The sequence below is a fragment of the Garra rufa genome, chromosome 10, assembly GCF_049309525.1.
Source record: "Garra rufa chromosome 10, GarRuf1.0, whole genome shotgun sequence".
In the NCBI taxonomy this organism is placed as follows: Eukaryota; Metazoa; Chordata; class Actinopteri; order Cypriniformes; family Cyprinidae; genus Garra; species Garra rufa.
The window spans coordinates 30,106,543-30,132,145 of record NC_133370.1 but is presented as its reverse complement, the minus strand read 5'-3'; the positions used below and the strand labels follow the sequence as shown (position 1 = coordinate 30,132,145).

Sequence of the window (25,603 nt, the reverse complement as noted above, 5' to 3'; positions counted from 1 at the left end):
CTTTTTATATTAAAAACAAACAAGCGAGCCCTTCTCAGATTTAAAAAGTAATGCAAAAGTAGCATAACGCATTACTTTCCATAAACAGTAACTAAGTAACGTAATTAGTTACTTTTTTAGGGAGTAACTTAACATTGTACTACATTACTTTTAAAAGTAACTTTCCCCAACACTGGGTATAGGTATTGTGAGATGACATACAGTAGTCAACATTTGGACTATAGTGGATCAAAAAAAGTTGTCCTAAGATAAGAACGGGTATTGTTTTGGTTTTAGGGTAACTTTGATGAAAGGTTTTGATCCACTTCCAATGTTGACTACAATATAGTTTATGAGGCCAGTGTGTACATAGTTTTCACACCATGTCAGTGCCCTGTCAGGTTCACAGTCTGCATTGAAGTGCAATCCGGATTTATGACTTTTATTTTGAAAACCGACAACGGAAGTGACTTACTACTGCAGCTAGGCTCTCATTGATGCCAATGGTCGATTTGCCGGGATACGAAACGGATGGAGAGTGCAGGCGTCGTGTTTACGGTAAATGTCTGATTTTGCGTTTGTAAACATAGCAGTGCTGTTAGGATAACGTTTTCGTCGCGTTCACGTTCGTACAGTTGCAGAATTACGACCGTTAATGTCTATCTGAGAGGAATGAACATCTCTCGTTGAAATGACTCATAAGATCTTCGGGCTAACAGCCGCGACTGTTTTGATTTCTAAAACTAATTCTTTGTCATATAAATGATAGACTATATGGGTATGTACTAATATGTGTGTTTAAATTGTATGTATGTGTTTTAAAATCTACGTGATGAATAGTAAACTCACGAGCCTATCCAAGAACAAAAGCTGCTCGTTTTGGTGTCCTGACAATCGTCAATGTTACATTCAGGAGCTTTCACAAATAATACAGCGTTTAATAATACGTTTACTTTGCTATCAGGTGGTGTTCACTGAGCAATTGTTGTTAAACTCAATGTTATCTAACTCTAGTAAACGTATTTCACTAAGATGACACACGACTGTTCCGAGAAGATCATTGCGACTTGATATTTATGAAATATACCTTAACTTTGGGTTGTTTTAGTGGTTTATATAACTTAATAGTTGTTGTTTTTGGGGTTATAACATACTGCAAGAAAGGTAAACTTCTGAAGATATCATATAAAATGTTATAGTACACCATTTCAGATATCTAGTAATAACCTGCAGTCAATGTGATGTAGTCCTTTGTTTGAATGAAACCCATTTATTTTCTCTATTGCACACTGCACTGTGTCCTTTTTACCCTCTGCTTTTTCAGAAAGAACGTGAGAGGTCGTGAAGATGAGTTCTCAGCAGTATCCACGTCCAGGACTCCCATCTGGCCTGGGACAAGGACAAATACCAGGCAGCAACACTACAGGACTTCCAGGAAGTCAGAGGAACACAGGTTTCAGACACATTGACTAATACAGGCTAATATAAAGAACTAGACCTCTGTGATGTTATTGAATGTTTAAATGATTAGTTCATCCAGAAATGAAAATTCTGTCATTAATTACTCACCCTCATGTCATTTAAATACCTGTATGACCGTTGTTCATCTTTTGAACACAAATTAAGATATTTTTGAGATTTCTGTCCCCGCATAGACGGCAATGCAACTACCATATTGAAGGCCCAGAAAGGTAGTAAGAACATCGATAAAGTAGTCAGTGTCACATCAGTGGTTCAACATTAATGTTAGGAAGCTACAATAATACATTTATGTACAAAGAAAACTAAAATAACAGCTTTATTCTACAATTTCCGCTCTTCTGTGTCAGTCATCGACGTATGTTCACAAGAGTACCACGACTCATGCGTAAAAAGTATTCTCGTAGCTTTATAAAATTAAGGTTGATCCACTGATGTCACATGGACTATTTTAACAATGTCTTAACTGCCTTTCTGCACCTTGAACATGTCGTTGAATTGCTGTCTATGGAGGGTCAAAAAGCTCTCGGATTTCATCAAAAGTATCTTAATTTGTGCTCCGAAGATGAACAACTGGTCTGTAACGACATAAGGGTTTATTTTTGGGTGAAATATCCCTTTAATAGTTCATTAGTAAATATTTAGTTTTATACACTATTGTTTCAAAATTTAGGGTTGATAGGATATTTTAAGTGTTTTTGAAAGAAGTCTCTTATGCTCACCAAGGTTGCATTTATTTGATCAAAAATACAGTTACAAAATTGAATTATTATTAAAATTTATAACGTGTTGGCTATTTTAATATATTTTTCAAATGTAATTTATTAATGCGATGAGGTTAAGATTATTTTAAACAAACAGTCTTATCTTCTATACGCAACCAGTCAAAAGTTTTTGAACAGTAAGATTTTTATCGTTTTAAAAAAGCCTGCATTTATTTGATCCAAAGTGCAGAAAAAAATAGTATTCAATATTTTGAAATATTTGTACTATTTAAAATAACTGTTTTCTATGTAAATATATTTTAAAGTGTAATTTATTCCTGTGATTTTAAAGCTGAATTTTAGCATCATTTGTGACATTATAAATACCTTTATTATCACCTTTGATCCATTTAAAGCATCCTTGCTAAATGAAAGTATTGACTTCTATAATTTCTTTCCTGGAAAAAAGCTTAATGTTTAATGTTACAAAAGCTTTTTATTTCAAATAAATGCTGATCTTTGTATTCATCAAAGAAATAAAAATACTTTTAAATATTGATAATAATAATAAAAAATGTTTCTTAAACAGCAAATCAGCATATTAGAATGATTTCTGAAGAATCATGTGACACTGAAGACTTTCTGTGGCAGATATTCTGAAAATTTAGCTTTGATCACAGGAATAAATTACATTTCAAAATGTATTCAAATAGAAAACAGTTATTTCAAATAGTAAAAATATTTCACAATATTACTGCTTTTGCTGTATTTTGGAGCAAATAAATGGAGGCTTGGTGAGCAGAAGAGACTTCTTTAAAAAAAAAAAACGCATTAAAAGTCTTCCTGTTCAAAAACTTTTGACTGGTAGTGTATATGTTTATGTCAGACTCATTAAACATTTTACACCGTCAACTAGAGTTGGGGTACTCGGACTCGAGTCCGGTCTCGAGTACAATTTTTAGAGGACTCAGACTTGTCACGGACTCGGATGCATTTTGACTCGGACTCTAGCTTTACGGACTCTGGAATTATTGCCGAGTCCAGGGACAGTTGATGGAAATTTTACTGACTCGATGCATTATTACGAAAGTGACATTCAGTATTCACACGTGTTTAAAAGTCTTGCCAGTACTTGAAAGCCAGCTGGTTTCTTTGCTTACACACACCGAAAGCTGGCTCACCGAAAGCGCCTCTCAGTCCCATGTGAATACTGAATTAAGCATTGTTTTGCATGTTATTGCTACACGCTTACACGAAAAATAATGTCAAAATGCACCATCTTGGAGATTATTAATGCAAATGCAGTCAGTTTTGTCTTGAGTTAATTTGAACAGTTGGGTGAAATACAGATGCGTCAAAATATATGATCTGTGCGTCTGGTCTTAAAGCGACAGCAGCGTAAACCTGCTGTAGCACACGGCGTCATATTACATTTAACTATTATATCTCACAATTCAGAAGTTTTTTGTATGTCACTTATATGTTGTATTTCGGACTTTATAACTCAATCTACCTCAACGGTAGTGAGTTTGTCAGTTATGAGGGAAAAAATGGCAGAAGTGTGGGATATAAACTCATTAATTTTGAGCTGAAAAGGGAGAATGACTTTTCTTATCAGAATTGTGAGATATAAACTCGGAATCGTGAAATTTTTAAATATAAAATCAAATTAACTTTTTTTACTCTTTTATTCCATGGCTTCCATAGACTGCTACTTAAAAACTGTCATTAACCCTTACAGCCTCATTTTCATCCAAGAAAATAATTAAAATGCCATCTACCCTGTTTAAGGTCTTACCATCTGTCATATAAAACCCAAAACACAGCCACAGAGATAAGAGGTGCTTTCTCTGCTCCTCAGGTCTCATTCACTAAGCTTCCTACCCACCCAATTGAATTTATACATTTACTATATAACAACAAATAAAGTCAAGTTCTGTCCTGCCCTATAATTTTTCACATTCTAAAGGCTTTTTCACTCTGAAATATGTCACAATACATAAGCTATAACTTCTGTTACATGACTTTAAGTTTGCTGAGCAGGACACTAATTATGAGATGGTGTGAAATCAAAATGGCAATATGCAATAGAGGTTTGCTTTTGTTACATTTAAATTGACATTGCCTTATTCTAGCTGTAAAGGTTAAAACAAGGTTAGATACTGACAAACAGTAGTGTTTAGTTGGACTCGGACTCGACCCATTTGGACTCGGACTCGAATGGTTAACCCTTGTGTGGTGTTCGTATTTTTGTTACTCAGCCAGTGTTCATGGGTCTGGTGGACCCGCTTGAGTTTTGGCTTTCTAAATGAACACTATCAAACAATTTTATGTTAAATTACTCAACAAATGTTTAATTCATCCCAATTACAAGGCATATGAACAGCAAACATGGTTAATTTTTCCCCTTTACCTTTGTTAGATCACATTGATGAATTAATGTGCTTCTCATTTTTTTTTTTACATTTTTTGAAATCCATATTTCTTCACTTGCTGTCTGGTGGGCTTGCTCTGGTCCTGGAGCTGGCTCCTGATGGGGTACTCGTTTCCGTTTTGTTACTAAATGGTGCTCAACCTCATACTCTTCTTCAAAGTCACTGTCAGACTCTGAATTTTCAGAAATGTGATCCTCATATTCTGAAACCTCTTCCTCGACATCATCATCAAAAGCTCCTCTCTCTTCCAAAATCAATTGCAAGGCCCTTGCAGCAGATAATCTTTTGGCCATCTTGATCAGTTGTGAGAAGGAGCCACACTGGCAAAGGCTTATTTATAGTATTATGCCCCTTATTTGCAGGTGGGACAGGGTATGAGAAAGTAAAGCTTGGTTCCCGCAAGAGAGAGGATAAAATGTGCGGGAATGTAAGAGCAGACAGTGTTGATAGTTGAATTTTCAACAATGTTGCAACTTTGTGCGGGAGCAGGAAGGGGAGGGGAAGTAAACAGCATCACCAGAAAGGATGAAGACAGAGTTTAGGAACACTGGACCTACACTTTCAACACTTTTATTAGACCTGGGTCCAGTGGACCCGAACACCTTGTATGTAATGTAAATGCGTGGGGGGAGGTACAGTATGCAGTCATTGAAAATTTGTTCGGATTTATGTTCTTCACAGAAAATAAGCCAAAGCCAATGAATTTCAGGTTGAAAAAATAATTAATTGTTTAATTTTTCTTTTGAAAAAAACTGAAAACGGGTCCCACAGACCCGAACACCGTACAAGGGTTAAAGACTCGGACTTGACTTGGACTCGACTTAGGTGGACTCGAACCCAACACTACCGTCAACTAACTTAATGTGGTTTCTTCAAGGAGGACATGAAGACTCTAATCATGCTCCACGTGAGCTAATGTCCAGCGGAGCCACAGCGTACAGAGATGACAAGCAGGAGACGGTAGTGGTGCGACCCTACCCCCAACCCCAGTCTCAGCCCCCGCCCCACGGAACAGCCCAGTCTCTGCCCCCTCCTCTCCCTCAGCACCTCCCCATCCAGCCAGGCACACCTGTCTCTGTTTCAGCAGCACCATCCCACCTCCCTCAGGGTCTTTCTCTAGCCTTCACTGAGGGTCCTCTAAAGGTACACTGGTATATTTACAACTAAGTACCTTCAGTTTACAAAGCTGATCCCTCTTGTCGTCTCCCTGAAAAGCCAAATAAGCAATTGTAAAAATTGATGTCTATGTTTGCCTAATCTGTCTTCTCTTTACTCCAGTCTGCTCTGAAGACGCCTATGCCAAGCCGTGTAATAGCTCCAGCACCTGTGTCAACACCAGGTCACCTCACTCTCCCGCCTAAGGTGTCTGGTCATATCACAGCTACCATGGAGTCTACACAGGCCTCTGGTATCCCTGTGGCAACCATCAGTAGTCAGCAGGTTAGTGATACTTTTAAATGAGGCAAATTTGAATCAGTTTTGCTGCATTAGAAGTTGTTTGTCTTGCATATAAGGGCTTTTCTAAAAAGTCAAATGTACATTGTTCGTAATTTAATTATGCATTAATGCATTACATCAAAATTTTAAATCATAAATACACTACCAGACAAAAGTTTTCAGTAACAGTAAGATTTTTAATGTTTTTTTTTTTAAAGAAGTCTCTTCTGCTCACCAAGCCTGCATTTATTTAATCCAAGATACGGCAAAATCAGTAATATTGTGAATTATTTTTACTATTTAAAATAACTGCTATTTATTTGAATATATTATAAAATGTAATTTTTTTATGATCAAAGCAAAATTTGCATCATCATTATTCCAGTCTTAGTGTCTCATGATCCTTCAGAAATCATTCTAATATGCTGATTTGCTGTTTAAGAAACATTTTTAATTATTATTATCAATATTTAAATCAGTTGAGTAAATTTTTTTTCAGTATTCTTTGATAAATAGAAAGTTCCAAAGATCAGCATTTATCTGAAATAAAAAAAATTGTAACATTATACACTATACCATTCAAAAGCTTTGAGTCAGTATAATTTTTATTTTATTTTTTGGGGGGAAAGAAATTCTATAAATGAATACTTTTCTTAAGCAAGGATGCTTTAGATTGATTAAAAATGATGATAAAGGGGGTGGTCACGTGACCCGGAGCAAGATGGACGCCTGAGACTTTGCTCCTTGCTAAACCACGGTTAAAAGTTATTTTTTCTTTCAGCAAACGTCATTTAATCAGTTAATGTTTTATCTCAAGTATGCCTAAACCTCATCGTGACAAAGATTTTCCAATTTTTTCGTCGTCTGGCCCGTCCACCGGGAAGAAGAAAGCGACGACTCGACCGATCGCATGCTCTACTGATGAGGATAAGCACGCCGAAATCGACACCCCGGAGTCCACCTGCACGACTACAATGGATCAGATTTTGATTGAAATCAAATCTGTAGCAACCCGTGTTAATAGCATGGATGAATCTGTCGAAGCTCGCTTGAATACTATAAACAGTGCTCTGGGTGACATTAAAACATCTATCGCGTCAGTTGAGCTTTCTCTTTCCAATTTATCCAATCGGGCAACAGATTTGGAAAAGCGGATGGACGAAGCCGAAACTCGGATCTCAACTACCGAGGATAGTTGCGACAATCACGAAGCCCAAATATCAGCTATGCAAAAGATAGTGGATATGCTACAGCTGAAGGTTGACGACCTGGAGAACCGCGGGCGTCGGAAGAATTTAAAGATCGTCAATCTCCCGGAGAAAGCGGAAGGCTCCTCTTCACTCGCGGACTTTCTCCAAACTACCATTCCAACCTTAGTCGGCCTACCTGCTGACTTTCCTTCTCTGGAGATTGAGCGCGCCCATCGCGCCCTGGTCCCTGTCCCGGGCGCGGGTAAGCCACCAAGAAGTATTCTGGTGCGATTTCTCCGATACTCTCAGAAAGAAGCGGTTCTCAGGGCAGCTTTGAAGAAGCGCGACATCCTCTACAATGATTCCAGATTAAGGTTTTACTCTGACCTTTCGGTGGAGGTCCTGCGCAAACGTCGTGAGTTTGATTCCGTGGGGAAATTGATGGCCAGTCGAAATATGTATCGTGGCTTTGCTTACCCTGCGAGGCTTCGCTGCCTTCACAATGGGCAAATTCGTCTTTTTGATACCCCTGAATCAGCTGCTGCCTTTTTGGAATCTCTTACTTGAGGTATTTTTGCTGCTACTCTCGTTTGTTAAAGAGGATTATTGACTTGAATTACAGCGAGTCCCTTCCATTATCTTTTATTTTCTAATGACTATTTAAAGGAGCCAACCTTATTGCTAATGTCATTTTCAGCTACGTATTTATAAACATTTAAGTACTTTTTATTTTTTTTTTTTATTTTTTTTATTCCTTACTCAAAGTAGTTTGTAATAACTAAGAGGTTTGATTAATCTTAAGTATAGCTCCCCGTGTATATTGTAGTTTCCTTTTATTCCTAAGGGACTCTCTTTTCCTTTAAGTGTTTTTATGTTTTTTATTCAGTCTCTTGGTTTGGCCGTTGTCTCTAGCAACTGAATTGTTATTGTGGTCACTAAATTGAGTTTGGATTTGCATTGATTATTACGTTCGTTGACTTCATTATGGGGGGTGTTACTCTGTCGTTTGGGGACAGAGTCGGGGTGGGTACGCGCTGCAGGGTGTTCTCTGATGTTTTATGTGTTTGTTGTAAGCCAACTCTCTGTTGTCTCTTTTCGCCGAACAAAATCGCTTTATCTTCGCTATTAATCCGTGTCTTTTATGGCAGGTTCACTTAAACTTATCACTTGGAATGTTCAAGGGATTGGACATGTAGTTAAAAGGAAAAAAATTCTAACGCATTTGAAAAAACAAAAACCCGACATAGTACTGCTTCAGGAAACAAAACTATCCGATGCAGAACACTCAAAGCTAGGGAAAGACTGGGTAGGTCAAGTCTACTTTTCTTCTTACTCACAGAACAAAAGAGGGGTGGCCATTCTTATTAATAAAAATCTACCTTTTATTTTAGAACATAAAGAATCAGATCCTGAAGGGAGATTTATTATGATCACAGGATCTATCTTCAAACATCATATAGCAATTCTCAATCTCTATGCTCCAAATTTTGATTCCCCTAACTTTATAACCCAGATGATTTTACTGTTCACTCACCACTGTAAAGGCTTTGGTTTTATAGCTGGAGACTTTAATTGTATAATGAATACCTCCCTGGACAAATCCTCATCTGCAAATGTATCAAACCCTAAATCATCTAAGGTGCTCAATAACTTATGTTCTGACTCCGGTTTGATAGACGTATGGCGTCAATTAAATCCTAAAGTGAGAGATTATACATTTTTTTCTCACCCCCACAATTCATATTCCAGGCTTGACTATTTCTTTCTCCCCAAACAATTTTTGCATGCAGTTCAATCTTGTCATATTGACTCTATAGTCCTATCAGATCATGCAGCAGTACGTTTGCAAATTGATCCTGCTTTTAGTATTCCTAGAACTTCAAATTGGAGATTTAATACTTCACTTTTAAACAGTGATCCTTTTTCATCTTTTGTTTCAGATAGTTTGTCTCAATTTTGGCTCGACAACAGAGATTCTCCTGTGTCTTCTGCCATGATTTGGGATGCAGCCAAAGCCACTCTACGCGGTCATCTTATTTCCTACACTTCTCATCTTAAAAGAGCCAAAGATAGTAATAGGAAAAATCTTGAAAAGGAGGTGACCAGATTGGAACAAATACATAAACAATTCCCTACAGTTGCAAATTTAAAAGTACTGGTGAATGCAAGAACTAAACTAAATATGGATCATACCTCCCATATTCAGAAGCTTCTTCTCTTTACTAAACAAAAATATTATGAATTTGGCAATAAATCTAGCCGGTTACTGGCATACCAATTAAAGAATCAAAATAATGACAGGTCAATTAATATGATACGGAGTATAAATGGTGTCACTTCTAGTGACCCTTTAGTCATAAATAGTACTTTTAAGGAATTCTATAAATCGCTATATAGTTCTGAATCAAAAGCGAAAAACTCAGACATTGCTGCCTTTTTAAGTAATATCACATTACCGTCATGTTCTGAGGAGGATCGTTTTAACCTAAATGCTCCATTTTCAGTAGAGGAGGTTTGGGCAGCAATTCAAACCATGCCAAATGGAAAGTGCCCCGGTCCAGATGGTTTCCCATTGGAATTTTTTAAAAAATTCTGGCCCAATATCCATCCAATATTTATGCCTGCGATCAATGATATCTGGGATGGTGAAATTCCCCCATCGTGGAGACAAGCTTCAATTAGTTTACTCCTAAAAAAAGATAAAAATCCTCTAGATTGTTCTTCTTATAGGCCTATTAGTCTCCTTAATGTAGATTATAAAATAATGGCAAAAGTTTTGGCCCGTAGATTGGAATCTATTCTTCCTAAGGTTATAAATCCTGATCAAGCAGGCTTTGTGAAATCCAGGCATGGCTCGGATAATGTACGTCGAGCTCTCAATGCTATACATTATTTTAATACTCAGAAAAATACATCAATGATATTATCTTTGGACGCCGAAAAGGCTTTTGACCGTGTGGAGTGGCCTTTTTTGTTTTTAGTTTTGGAAAAATTTGGATTAAGCTCTAATTTTATTAATGTTATTAAGCATCTCTATTCAGATCCTATTGCCTCCGTCAACACAAATGGTTTGATGTCCGAAGGCTTTCCAGTACGTAGAGGTTGCAGACAGGGATGTCCCTTATCGCCCTTATTGTTCACATTATTTATTGAACCTTTGGCAGAGTCTATCAGGACTAATCCTGATATATCTGGAATTATAATTAATGGGAAGAAGCATGTCATCTCTCTGTATGCAGATGACGTCCTTTTATATTTAGAAAATTTACAGACCTCTACTTCTGCAGTTCTGACTTCCCTGGCTTTGTTCAGCACTGTGTCGGGATACAAAGTTAACATTGAAAAGTCTGTTTTTATGTCTTTTAATTACTCTAATAATCCTACGATACAATTTCCTTTTGAGGTTTCTAAGAAAGGTTTTAAATATCTGGGCATTTTCCTCACTCCTGATCTGAATAATTTATTTGAAGCAAACTTTTCTCCTTTAGTTCAAAAAGTTAAAAAAGATTTAGAAAAGTGGACCGCTCTGCCAATTTCCCTTCTTGGAAGAGTAAACGTCATAAAAATGAACATACTTCCTCGATTTAACTATCTTTTTCAAAATCTCCCATGCTACTTAGCTGCATCGTTTTTTAAAACTTTGAATTCTTACATATCTCGTTATATCTGGAATAATAAGCAACAGAGAGTTGGTCTTTCTAAACTTTGTAAACCAAAGGATCTTGGGGGTCTCTCCTTACCCAATTTCCAGCTTTATTATTGGGCTGCTCAACTCAAAATGATAACAAGCTGGGTTATGAATAGGCAGGATGCTCTGTGGATTGATTTTGAATCTTTATTTTGCCATCCAAGAAGACTAGATTCCCTGTGGTTTATTAATAATATAACTCAGATAAACTCTCTTACCGATAATGTGATTGTCTATAATACATTATTGGTCTGGAATGATGTGAAAAAATATTTGAATATCCCCCAAACTATATCCATCCACTCCCCTCTGGCTTTGAACGCAGACTTTCCCATTCAGATTAGGAGCATTGGATTGCTGGACTGGAGTTGTAAAGGTTTGTCTGACTTCTCAGGAATGTTTAGCTCTGAAATTTTGAGATCATTTGAACAAATTAGAGAAGAGTTTGATATTCCCTCCGGAGACTTTTTCAAATATCTTCAAATTCGGCATTTTATAGAGTCTCTTTTAAAGCAAAATAAATTCAGATTTAAATTATCGGAACTGGAAGAAACCATATTATCAGTTAAATCATTCAAAGGACTTATTTCAAAATTTTATGCCTTACTAGCTTATTCTGATTCTTCAATTTATGATTCTTTGAAACCACTATGGGAACGGGACCTAGGAGTTTTGTTTAATTCTGAAGATTGGACCAAGATCTGCGATGGTATTTTTCCAAAATGTACCTCAATTTCCATACATGAACAAAATTTTAAATTTTTCCACAGAATTTATTTTACACCGGTTCGCCTGCATAAAATGTTCCCAGGTTGTTCCGACCTCTGTTTTAAATGTAAAACTTGTAAAGGCACATTCTTTCATGTATTTTGGTCCTGTGTTCACATCCAACCATTTTGGAGAGGGGTTCACTCTGCAATCCAGGTGATAATAGGGAAACATTTTATTTTATCCCCCTCACTTTTTTTGTTGAATGACATTCCTAAAGACCTTTTTGACTCGGACCTCAAATCTCTGTTTACCACCCTTATATTTCTAGCTAAGAAATGTATATTACTGAAATGGTCTACATCTCAGATTCCAACTATTTCCATGTGGATTTCTCAGCTGTCAGCCTTTCTTCCTTTGGAGAAATTAACTTATGACCTCAACCACAAACAGGACAAATTCAGGAGACTCCGGGAACCTCTCCAATCCTTCCTACACAAATTTTGAAATTTTGAAATTTTTATTTAAGAGAGTTTTGGCTTTTTTTTTCTTGCTTTTATTATTTTTTTTAAGTACACTTGTACATTTTATTTAACCTGCAGCGCTTGGGATTTGTTTGTTTGTTTGTATGTTTGTTTGATTGTCTTTGTCTTGATTGTTTGTATTATTTGAAAATCCTTAATAAAAAAAAAAAAAAAAAAAAAAATGATGATAAATACATTTATAATGTCTTTATCATTTATAATGACATTTATAAAAGTTTCTATTTTTAGATAAATGCTGTTCTTCTGTACTTTCTATTTATCAAAGAAACCTGAAAAAATCTACTCAGATGTTTTCAACATAATAATAATAATAAATGTTTTTGAGCAGCAAATCAGAATAATATAATGATTTCTGAAGGATCGTGTGACTGGAGTAATTATGCTAAAAATTCAGCTTTGAATTCACTTTGGAATAAATTTTAAAATATTTAAATAGAAAAAAGTTATTTTAAATAGTAAAAATATATATAACACTTTTTTACAGTTTTGTTGTACTTGGATCAAACCAATGCAGGCTTGGTGAGCAGAAGAGACTTCTTTAAAAACATAAAAAATATTACTGTTCAAAAACTTTTGACTGGTAGTGTATATTTTCACATTAAACCTCCAAATGAATGTATAAAAAACATATATGCCGTATTTTTAATATCAGCACTTTGTTAAACAAGCAAATTGGAGAAATAAAAATGTTACTAATCATATATATGTAGTATATTATATTTAGTTATTTATTTATTTTTAGCAGAAAGTTAGAGCAGAAAAAATTAGATCTTTTGGGTAAGGTGATAATATATTTTATATATTCTAAAAAAAAAAATAGATTAAAGGATTCACCCCACTGGTAGAGGGTCATATTTCCTCATTAGCAGATCTTGCAGTGACTTGTTTTATTTTTATTTTTTGTTCACAATAAGGGTCACACCGGTAACCTGCATCATCTAATGACCAACGTGCAGATCATCCGCAGCGGAGCCCCTGCGCTGCAGATCGGCTCCTCCGCTGCCCCTCAGCATCCCTTCACCTCTCACTTACCCAGAGGCGAGTTACAGATTTCAACCATGTTTCCATTTGTAATGTGCCAGTTGTAATGTTGACGCACTGTCTGATTTTGTTCTGTCATCACAGGAGCAGCTGCTGCGGCTGTAATGTCAAGTTCCAAAGGAACCACAGTTCTGAGACCAGCAGCCTGTCCGAGCTCCGCCACGGGGCAGCCTACAGTCCAGCACATTATCCACCAACCAATTCAGGTTAATACATCACACACATGTTGTGAGTTATACTGAACAAAGACTGATTTACAAATCCTGATGCATTTCATACAAATCTGTTTGCATTACAGTCTAGGCCCATAGTCACTACCTCTACGGCAGTGCTGCCTGCAGTAGTGGCTCCAGTGACTGCCACCAGACCTCAGTCTCCGGTTATTACCACAGTGGCTGCCCACTCCGGAGACATGGTACACGGGTAAGACGCATTTAGATAAAGCACTCCTGTTTTTTCAAAGCTGAATTTTTAGCATCATTAATCCAGTCACATAATCCTTTAGAAATCATCTAATATTCTTTGATGAATAGAAAGTTCAGAAGAACAGCATTTATCTGAAATAGAAATCTTTTGTAACATTATAAATGTCTTTATCATCACTCTTGATCGATTTAAAGCATCCTTGCTAAATAAAAGTATTAATTTTTATAATCCCCCCCCCCCCCCAATAAAATAAAAATATACTGAATCCAAGCTTTTGAATGGTATAATGTTACAAATGTTTTTTATTTCAGATGAATGCTGATCTTTAGATTTTTCCATTCATCAAATAATTCTGAAAAATGTACTCAACTGTTGATAATAATAATAATAATAATAATAAATGTTTCTTGTACAGCAGATGAGCATATTAGAATGATTTCAGAAGGATCATGTGACACAGCAACGATGTTTGAAAATTTTGCTTTGATCACAGGAATAAATTAAATTTTAAAATATATTAAAATAGAAAGCAGTTCTTTTTTAATAGTGAAAATATTTCACAATATTACTGCATTTGGATCAAATAAATGCAGGCTTGGTGAGCAGAAGAGAATTTAAGAAAAAAAAGTCTTACTGTTTGTGTACACAACTTTTGACTAGTAGTGTACACACAATTTAATAGCAGTGCACCCAAATTTCAGCAATGAAACATTTTTGAAGGGCTGAAATCATCCAAATTACAACGTTTAATTAGCGATTGTGGAGTTTAATATGAAAATATCGAAACTAATATCAATTAAATAAAATTAAAAATTAATTAAATCTGTAAAAAGTATATATTGAATATCCCAATTGAAATGAAGGCTTAGCACTGCGTCCTTTGTGGAAAGAAACACATAAACGTTGTGCTAAATCCTGTTCACCACAGCAAACTGGTTACTGTCCTTTGAACACAAACTGACAGAGATACTTGATTATGAGATTATCTGCAAAGCCCTGTTGTCTCAGACTGAGGTAATGCTTTACAATAAACTTTCTTTCGTTAACATTAGTTAATGCATTAACTAACATTAACAATGCGCAATACATCTGTTACAATATTTATTATATTTGTTTGTTAGGTAATAAAAATACAACTGTTCGTTGTTGTTTTAGTTAGCTCAAGTACAAATGTTAACAGATATGACTTTTAATTTTAATAATTAGTATTAATTTTAATTTTAGTACATGTTGAAATTAAAATGAATGGTAATCAATGCTTCGGAAGTATTGTGCTGTATTTCGTGCTGTATTTTCTGTTGGCAATTTCACATGCAGTTTTCATACGTTCACACTTTGCCACCAAGTTTTATGTAGGCCCACCCACTTATAGTTTCTGGCCTCACCTCTGCATCGTGTAATCGCTTAATCAGAGTTTCAACTGTGGAGAGACATCAATTAATCAGCTTGTAAACCTGTTACGTAAACATACGTTTATGTAAGCCATTTATTGTCCTTAGATTATTAAGCAGCTAGAAGTAATAACTCTAGGGAGGAGCATTTTATGCACATTATACATGTATGCGTGTCAGGGCTCTATGCTTACTTTTCTTTTTAGGAGCACTTGTGTATGTGTATATTTTTTAAGCTTTTAAAAAATTCTAATTAAAACAACAGAATAAGAACAAGTAGAGTAAGAAGTTACCAACCAATTAACAATTTATTTGTAATATAGAAATGATACAGAAAAAAAACAAAAGTGGCTTGTAGGTGTATTTTCATATGTTTAATAAGGCTCAGAGGTGGCATGAGTGCAATTAAATTCATGTTGAGATTAATGTTTTAAACACAAAATGTTGAATACAAAAATATGAAATCATTTAAATAACTAAAAAGATACTTTAAAAATGAAACTTAATCTGCCAGTAGGAGGCGGCAAGTCACTGATTTAATTACTGAATAATATCATTCATTTGATTCGTTTGAATGGCTGATTCATTCAGGAATAAAGCAAGTGACAACATTTGCACTGTAGAGCCCTGTGTGTCTATATATGTGTGTGTATATACAGTACTGTGCAAAGGTTTTAAGCCAGTAGTATTTTCACCAACAAAAATGGTTTTAAATCTGTTATTTCCATCTGTCAGTAAGAAATATCAGTTTATATTTCCAAACATTCATTTCGCCATTAATTGTATTAATCCAGTGAGATTACAACAGCCAGTGCTCCACAAAGAGATCTAATCTCATCATTATCCAGTCTGGCTGGAATGACATGAAGAAATGGAAAAAATAGAACCAAAAACTCCAAGATGCTTCAAGTGACCTACCTGCAAAGCTACCTGAAAAACTATCTGCAAGTGTATCTAGGGCAAAAGCTACTTTAAACACAAAGGATGGTCACACCAGATGTTGATTAAATTTAGTTACTATAGGTTAATTGATAAATAAACCTATTTATGACATTATTTTTGACAGCATCCTCATTTTACAACATTTTTACAGTACTATAGCTTTGCAGGTAGGTTTCCTGCAGTGTTGTTTTCGTCAACGATGACGAAATCATTTCGTTGACGGCACTTTTTTTCATGACGATAACGAGACGATGACGAGATAAAAATGGCTCGTTGATGACTAAAACATGACATCAGTGAGTTTTCGTTGACGAGACGAGAATAGACGAAAATGTTAATGGGTGGTCCGTCAGACGTTTAAAATGCATGACATTTCTGCTTATTGTGCATGCCAATTAAAACTTAAAAAGTATCTGACGCTATGGCAAGCCGTTTTAGCATTAAATACTCTTTGCTATACTAGTATGGCAAGCTGTTTTAGCATTCCATCCTTGTTTGTCTTTTATGTTCTAAAACATTCCTTCATTATTGTAATTATTGGTGAAAATAGTCGATCCGGAAGCTCACATTGTGTTGAACTATAGATCTGCTATTTTCAGAACTTATAAGTGACACTACCCAACAGCAAAATACTTACTGACCTACATTAATTTGTTAAAAGACTACTTTTTCCCCTTTTTTTGACTAAAACTAGACTAAAACCTTTTTGACTTTTCGTCGACTAAAACTAGACTAAAGCCTTTTTGACTTTTCGTCGACTAAAATTGGACTAAAACTATCACATATAGAAGTGACTAACATTTGACTAAAACTAAGAAGCATTTTAGTCCATAAGACTAAGACTAAATCTAAGATGGTTGTCAAAACAACACTGGTTTCCTGAGGCATCTTGAAGATGTTGCCACAGTTCTTCTGGATTTAGTCTGTCTCAGTTTGTTCTGTTTCTTAATGTCAGTCCAGACAGACTGAATGGTGATGAAATCAGATCTCTGTGTGGAGCACTGGTTGTTCTCATTGGATTATTACAAAGTATTTGAAATGAATGTTTGGAAATGTACTGAATGTAACTGATATTTCCTACTGACACACTACAGCAATAGATAGAAATAACTGATTTAAAACCATTTTTGTTGGTGAAAATACTAGTAGCCTAAAACTTTTGCACAGTACTGTGTGTGTGTGTGTGTGTGTGTGTGTGTGTGTGTGTGTGTGTGTGTGTGTGTGTGTGTGTGTGTGTGTGTGTGTGTGTGCGAATCGAATGCGATTTTGAGCGCGATTTGGCGTAGCTTGTCAGAGATTTACGTCTCTGTGTATTAATTGCCGCTCCAGCGGAACCTGAGCGGAACGCACGTGTTGGAGATTAACTACTAATCAAAGTACCGGCTTCATTGACTAAACGCGCCTCACAATATCGTTCGATTTATTGTCCAGCCCTAGTCCATAGTTTATTAAGCAGCTAGAAGTAAAAAAAAAAACTCTAGGGAGGAGCATTTTATGCACAGTATTGTTTTTCTGGATTCTAGTCGTTCAGCTGTGACGATCCACCCACCCCAAGCGACCCTGAGTATACAGCGCCCTCCTCCCTCACGGGACACACCTACGCGGATCACCCTGCCCTCCCACCCTGCCATTGCTGCTCAGAAAGCCCTTTCTCACTCTGTTGCACAGGTTGGAATCACTCTGTCTTATCCTATTGGAATTATATATATGAAAAAGAAAAACACAAAGTTATACCTCTCTTTTCCTTGTAGAAGCCCATTTTCAGCACTGTGACGCCTGTTGCTGCCGCAACAGTGGCTCCAATTCAGGCCACCAATACTGCACCATCACCCACTACAACAGGTGGGTTATAAATTTACTCTGCACACCAGTGATTCAGAGGCATCTATGCAAATTGCAAAGACTATTATGATTGCATATGTATTACAGTACTAACAACCTATGTTATCTTAACACATTTTGAAAGGCTCAACACCCCACACTCAAATATCCAGTAGCAGCCTTGTCACTATGACAGTGGCCTCCCACTCTTCTCATGCCACAGCAGTGACCACATCCACAATCCCTGTGGGTAAGTTACCTTTAGCTCATCTGCTCTGGGATTGTCTTTATTTCTAGTAGCGCAGAAGTATAGGTATATTGTCTAATATTGTAAATATATCCAGTAATGCCAGAGATACAGTTGAGGTCAAAAGTTTACATATACCTTGCAGAATCTGCAAAATGTTAATTATTTTACCAAAATAAGAGAGATCATACAGAATGCATGAGATTGTGTATTTACCACTGACCTGAATAAGATATTTAACATAAGATCGTTTACATATAGTTCCAAAAAAAAAAAAAAATAGTTAAATTTATAAAATGACCCTGATCAAAAGTTTCTGTACACTTTTCTTACACGATTCTTAATACTGTGTTGTTACTTGAATGATCCACAGGTGTTGTTTTGTTTAGTGATCCTCAGAAAAAGTCCTTCAGATCCCACAAATTCTTTGCAGGGTTCGTACAAGGTGCTTAAAGTGCTTGAAGTACTTGAATTTGACTTGAAATTTGACCTTTCCAACAATGACTGTATGATTGTGGTGATCCATCTTTTCACACTGAGGACAACTGAGGGACTCATATGCAGCTATTACAGAAGGTTCAAACCCTCACTGATGCTCCAGAAGGAAAAACAATGCATTAAGAGCCACCCCCTCCCTTCTTGTGACATCAATGGTTCAACCTTAATTTTATGCTAAGAAAATACTTTTATTTTTCTTTGTGTGCGAAGAAATCTAAAATAACGACTACGACGAGGCACAGCACATTCGGGTTCTACGTCAGATCGCTGCTGTCATTTTATTCTTGGTTTGAAATGTATTACTTAATTCTTTCCCCATTCAAACAGATAGAATCTGTTCTTGTATGGCTGGATATAGCTGCCTGGAGGCATAACGACTTTAATGGCAGACTGAACAGACTTGCTCTAAAATGAATAGTTAAATGCAGGAAACATTGTAAATGTATTTATTTAACAGTGTAACTATTTAGACAGTTTAGCTTTTGTGTTGGGAGTGCATCTATGATACCTTTACATAGCAACAGAGCTATTGTTTACATTGTTTTTATGAGCAAATTTTCCAGGATGATTGTGAACAGCTTTAATTGTTGGAATTAACTGTCGGTTTTGCCCCGTCTGTTTTAGCTAAAGTGGTCCCACAGCCAATCACGCACACATCACCACGTATCCAGTCCGAATACACAGGAGAAAGAGGCAACCTCATTCCTATCTCTGGTCACCGCTCTTCTCCCAACCCCATCACCATGGAGAATCGCACTGACAACAGGTATAAATCCGGTCTGTTAAATATGTTAAAGAACATGAGCTTTTTTCCACCTACTTTACAATTAAAATGTAAACATGCCATACCACATGTCTATTTGCTCTGCTTTTAATGGGATGTTTTATGGTTGTCTACAGACAGTCTGTCCCAGTGCAGTTTCAGTACTTCCTGCCCACCTACCCATCAGCACCGTACCCGCTGACCCACACGTACACCCCCATCACCAGCTCTGTGTCGTCCATACGCCCTTATCCAGGTACTATAGTGTTTAATTAGAATGATTTCCTTCCACTGCAAACTTGATTGATATTGGTGGGTTTAGAATATTAATATTTGTTTGTATTGTGAACACAGTAACTGCTCAAGCGCCCAGTGCAGCCATGCCCACCCAAGCCGGTGTGGGAGTGGCGTCTGCAGTTCATCTGAACTCTATGCAGTTGATGACGGTGGACCGCATTACCCAGATCAACACTCAGAACATTCAACCAGCTGCCATGGCAGCGCAGGGCATCCAACCCACGCCCATCCCAGCCCAAGGCCTCCATACATCTGCCCAGATCACTACCCCAAGCATTCAGCCTACACCAGTCAACCAACAACAGCCCCCAACAGAGTCTAAAGCTTCAGGTAGGCACCTCAGATCAGCTCTGAATCTTACACTCTTAAAAATAAAGGTGCGATGCCATAGAAGAACCATTCAGTCAAAGGATCTTTAAAGAACCATCTCTTCTTACCTTTTTATAATTTGAAGAACCTTCTTTCGCCACAAAGAACCTTTTGTTAAACAGAAAGGTTCTTCAGATGTTAAAGGTTCTTTATGGAATCAGTTTGACAAAAAAGGTTCTTCTATGGCATCGGCAAGCACCTTTATTTTTAAGAGTGTACATTAAAGAGCTAATTCACCCAAAAATGAAAATTCTGTTATTAAATTACTCTCCCTCATGTCGTTCCAAACCTGTAGGACCTTTGTTCATCTTCAGAACACAAATTAACATAATGACAAAAATATCTTAATTTGTGTTCTGAAGATGAAGTAAGGTCTTACAGGTTTGGAATGACATGAGAGTGAGTAATTTTCATTTTTGGGTGAAAGTTCTCCATTTGTGTTCATTCTAAGCATACAAATCTTTCTTAAAGTTAAAAAAATAAGTGTTTTTGTGGTGTTGTTTTTTCAGTTGTACTGGCTGATGGTTCCACACTAATGGCTAACTCTATCAGCAATGCATTTAACAACAGTCAGGCTGCCACCAGTGTGGCCCAGACACACAATCAGAGTGCCAACGCTGGAACCCCCTCACTTGTGACGTCCCCTCGACCCAGCATTTTGCGCAAAAAACCTGCCAATGAAGGGTGAGCCTGAGAAACCCACTATTATCATGTTTTCAGTAGTACTGTTCAAGTGTAAAGGTCATTGCACACTGGGTCTGTAATTTTCGGATTTGTCATCCTTTCCTATCAAAATGATTGCTACAGATGTGAAGTCTGATCCGAGTCTGTTTCAGTGTGCAATGACCTTACATCTTACTGTGACACATTCATGTCTCATTTTACAGCAAAAAAATACAAAAGAGTCCTGCACCAATTTATATATTTACAAATACTTTATGTGTGTAGATTAAAACTAAATGATTTCTTCTCGTTTTTTAGCACATCATATTTCACCCCAAAACTGCAAACAGAAATTAAGAAATTATATTTTGGATTATATTTTGAAAATAAAAAGAAAGGAAATCAATATTTGTTTTAGGATTACTACAAGTTTAAATAAAACTACTATTTTGTTTGCATTGTGAAATTATTCTCATCCCACATTATATCTTCTCATTCAAAAAAAAGTTACCATTACTGTAGTGTAGTAATGAAAATCATCTTGCCCAGAAACATTGATTTAAAAATAAATAAATTAATGACTGCTACCATGATTCTTCCATTACTGCTTAACAATTTATACAAGTATATTTCCTCACGTTACCAAAGGCTGTTGCTAATTAGTTAATGTTCATCAAAACACTGTCTGATTGCAAAATATTTTACTACATTTTGTTACTAAAAGGTGTTTTTAGGTGTTAGTTTCTTTATTTAAAATATTATTTCATTGTTTTAGAAGGAATTATATAAATAATGACCACCACTTTACTTTTTTAAATATTGTTTATTTATTGTTGTGTTTCGTTTTGTTTCGTTTTAGCCTTATTTGAATGACTAAAAACTAATTTTAATGGTTTTTGTTTTAGTTAACAATTACAACATTCATGAGAGTCTACAATAAATAGTTACCATTTAGTAGTTGAACATTCTTTGTGAAAAATTATATTGTTCTCAAGACAAGTCAAAGGGATAGTTCACAAATTAAGAGATTTTTAAAGAAATCCAAGAGCTCTCTGATCTTCCATAGACAGCAAGGGTCTTACCATGGTCAATGCACAGAAACGTAGTTAAGAGGTTGCTATTATAATACTTTTTGTGCACACAAAAACCTAAAATAGCTTCGTAAAGTTAAAGTTGAATCACTAATGTCACATGGACTATTTGTCGATGTTCTTGGTACTTTTCAGGACCTTGACTGTGGTAGAACCCTTGCTGTCTATGCAGGGTCAGAAAGCTCTCGGATTTCATTAAAAATATCTTAATTTGTGTTCCAAAGATGAACAAAGGTCTTGCGGGTTTGCAACGACATGAGGGTGACTAATTAATGACAGAATTTTCTTTTTTGGGTGAACTAACCTTTTAAGCTGTCTCTTTGATTTATTAAAGTGCTGCTGTTAGGAAGAACCTGATCCCAGGTCAGCTCAATGACTCCACAGCCCCCAGAATCGATGGACCCATGAGGAGTGCATCAGGATCACCTCGTCCGGCAGGGTATGAAGTATTAAAAACTCCTTATTTAATACATTTATCCTTCTTGTTCTAGTATCACTTAGTCTATAATTGTAGCTAAGCTTTAAAAACACTAAATCTCTAAACTCTTTGGCAGAGTGAAGCCCAAACCTGACATCCACATGAGTCTCGCTCCATCAGTAACCGCAGCAATAGAGGCTATTCCTAGCCAGGGATCTGAACAGCAACCTCAACACGTGGGACCACCTTCCTCCCAGATGGTTTCTCAACCTCTACCTTCCCTCCTGACATCAGCAACACCCCCTTCTCAACCCACTCCTGCTCTTTCGGCCATACCTGCTGCCATGGCAGTCACCCCGCCAATCCCCTCCATGGCCAATGTAGTGGCCCCACCCACTCAGCCAGCAGTCAGCACTAATTCAGCATGTGCCATCAGCTCCACCCTCCCTGAGATAAATATTAAGCAGGAGGCGGAGCCTATGGATAGTACAAAACCAGGTGGGATCTTCCTGCAAAGGTTTTACACTAATAGTAAATTCATTCAAGTTCAACCAGTATTTTAGATATTGATGTAGAATGATGTATACTTTAGGGACACACATATTAGTAGGCAGACGTATCAGTCAACACATGGTTTAACTAATGAAGCGTTTTATTTTTACCCTCAGTGGCATCAGGGTCAAATAGTGGTGCACAGATGTTGGCGGTCCCTCCTACAGACATGGCCCCTGGAGCCTCACCCAGAAAGAAGCCCCGCAAGCAACAGCACGTCATCTCCACTGAGGAAAGCGAGATGATGGAGACCAACAGCACAGATGAGGAGAAATTCCCACCTGAACCCCTCAGTCAACGTGCTGAGAAACGGAAGTCTCCTCCTAAAGAATACATTGGTAAGCTTCGTTACTATGAAGGTTTTCTAGATTCAGGAAGGTTCTTGATTCTGTGGTTTGATAATTTGAGAGTTTTCACTTTGTAGAACAGTGGTGTTTTTATAGTTTTTCCATGATGTGGAAAGGGGATCTTATTATAATATTACCGCCCCTTAATCTGCATGTTTCCACTAGGGTTGGGTCGATAGACGATGCCATCGTCCATTGCCGATGGCCGATAGACATCACGATGCTGAGCCAGCATCGCGATCCTCCTCCCCACCCCTGCCGCGGCAGCAACCCGCTCGCAAAAAACACACACTGAATCACACTATATAGCCAGATGAAATGCATGCTTTCAATTTCCGCATCTTTACTTAATTTATTATTATTATTATGAGGAAATAATAACAAGGAAGTTGTTAACGATCACAATATAAATTACAGTGAACTCCAAACGAATTACACGAACTAGTTCGTTTACATTAATAAATGAGGCATAGAAAAACAGCAGAAAAAATTCAAAATAATTTTAATTAAATTAGATTAAATAAACTACACCAAATATGCCTTTTTCATGGTTTTACCATAACGAACAGAGCTTGGAACAAAAAACAAGAGAATATATATTTTTTTCCATCAAAATACAAACGTACAATACAAAGCCTATACATTATAAATAACAGTTTATCATTCAAATCCATTGGGAATATGGAAACACTTGGATTTGTGCCGAATTACAGAGATACGTGAGCCCAACGCCTGCTATTTTTAGTTTCGCTTTGTTTTGGATTCTTAACTTTATATACTTTGTTTCATTCCTGTTCTGTTCAGAATACCGTTACATTTAGAAGATTATTCGTTTTGGAGTCAGGGTAACTAACTTATAGCTATGTTTATAGTGTTTATAATGTTAATACATAATAATATTTCGCTTGATTTGGGATTATTTCTGATATTACACTTTCTCTCTAACCATTCCGCTGCTCATTAAATGCGTCTGGAGAGAGTGGTTTAGGCAGTAAGCAATCAATGAGAGCGATTTTGAACTTAAAGCTGACTGGTCGAAAATATGTTAAGGACCAACACACATCCTCCAAATACATCTACATAAACCCGCGTTAGCTATGTCTCGTATGCACGCACGCACTGTCACAATCTAATGCACTTGTTAATGCCGGATCTTTAAAAATCCGGCTCAAATTAAAGGGATAGTTCACCCAAAAATGAAAATTTGATGTTTATCTACTTACCCCCAGGGCATCCAAGATGTAGGTGACTTTGTTTCCTCAGAAAAACACAAACGAAGATTTTTAATGAAAACCGGTTCGGTCTGCCAGCCTTATCATGGTAGTGGATGGGCACCAAACCTTTAAAAGTAAACAAAAACATGTACAGACAAATCCAAATTACACCCTGCGGCTCGTGACGATACATTGATGTCTTAAGACACGAAACGATCGGTGTTTGCGAGAAACTGAACAGTATTTATATAATTTTTTACCTTTGATACACAGCCACGTCCATCTGTCATGTGCACGAGTTTGGCATCAGTCACGTCACATGTGCACGCGCTCTGTCGTAGAATACGCAAACTCCGTAAGGGGAAATCAGTGAAAAGTCCCGGATGAGTTTGCGCAAGCAAACGTAATCTTTTAGCTTTAAATCGGTTTAAACAATCAGGATACGCGCAAGTAATTACCATTTTGAACAGCCGCTATACCCACAATCTCTGTGCTCTGTTAACAATGAGTGTCGTATACATGCGACAGATCGCTTACGGCGTTTGCGTATTCTACGACAGAGCGCGTGCACATGTGACGTGACTGATGCCAAACTCGTGCTCATGACAGATGGACGTGGCTGTGTATCAAAGGTAAAAAATTATATAAATACTGTTCAGTTTCTCACAAAAACCGATCTTTCTTGTCTTAAGACATCAATGTATCGTCACGAGTCGCAGGGCGTAATTTGGATTTGTCTGTGCATGCTTTTGTTTACTTTTAAAGATTTGGTGCCCATCCAGGTCAATGATAAGGCTGGCAGACTGCACCGGTTTTCATTAAAAATCTTCGTTTGTGTTTTTCTGAGGAAACAAAGTCACCTACATCTTGGATGCATTGGGGGTAAGCAGATAAACATCAAATTTTCATTTTTGGGCGAACTATCCCTTTAAGCACTGGTTGAAACGGTAGGCTACAATTAATTAATTCGTTATGAATTAATTATTTAACAACAACCATCCTGCACTCCCGCCCTCTCCCCGCCCCCTGCGGACGATGCCATCGTCCATCGCAATGTTTCACGTCAGACATCGTACGATATCAAATTGGTCGACATCGCCCAACTCTAGTTTCCACCCACAGCGGCGTCATTGTTTGTTGTAGTCTTCCCAAGCAACAGCGGTGTACCTGTATTAACACCATGGCAAAAGTTCAAGCAAGGCATGTTAAGTGTTCTGTTATTGGCAGCAGAGATGAGCACAGAAAACTAGACAAGAGAGCAGTGGATTTATTGATTTATTTACTATATATTACACTGCTGCCACACAGATCTAATATAAACGTGTGATTTCTTTTCCAGCTGTTTACCTTCACAGACA

The 25,603-nt window shown here is 36.9% G+C and overlaps 1 protein-coding gene across 1 annotated transcript in view; it reads left to right on the top strand.

Annotated features, from left to right (window-relative positions):
- Positions 1-463: 463 nt before the first annotated feature.
- sap130b (Sin3A-associated protein b) overlaps positions 464-25,603 on the top strand; it is a 31,044-nt gene continuing 5,904 nt past the window's right edge. The window contains exons 1-17 of the mRNA XM_073848649.1: positions 464-537; positions 1,304-1,432; positions 5,475-5,740; positions 5,876-6,037; positions 13,080-13,203; positions 13,291-13,412; positions 13,505-13,629; positions 17,489-17,633; positions 17,717-17,807; positions 17,932-18,036; positions 19,156-19,297; positions 19,432-19,550; positions 19,649-19,921; positions 20,470-20,644; positions 22,049-22,153; positions 22,269-22,630; positions 22,801-23,022. Of these exons, the coding sequence (XP_073704750.1) occupies positions 1,327-1,432; positions 5,475-5,740; positions 5,876-6,037; positions 13,080-13,203; positions 13,291-13,412; positions 13,505-13,629; positions 17,489-17,633; positions 17,717-17,807; positions 17,932-18,036; positions 19,156-19,297; positions 19,432-19,550; positions 19,649-19,921; positions 20,470-20,644; positions 22,049-22,153; positions 22,269-22,630; positions 22,801-23,022 (2,644 nt within the window). The 5' untranslated portion in view covers positions 464-537; positions 1,304-1,326. The remainder of the gene's footprint in view (positions 538-1,303; positions 1,433-5,474; positions 5,741-5,875; positions 6,038-13,079; positions 13,204-13,290; positions 13,413-13,504; positions 13,630-17,488; positions 17,634-17,716; positions 17,808-17,931; positions 18,037-19,155; positions 19,298-19,431; positions 19,551-19,648; positions 19,922-20,469; positions 20,645-22,048; positions 22,154-22,268; positions 22,631-22,800; positions 23,023-25,603) is intronic.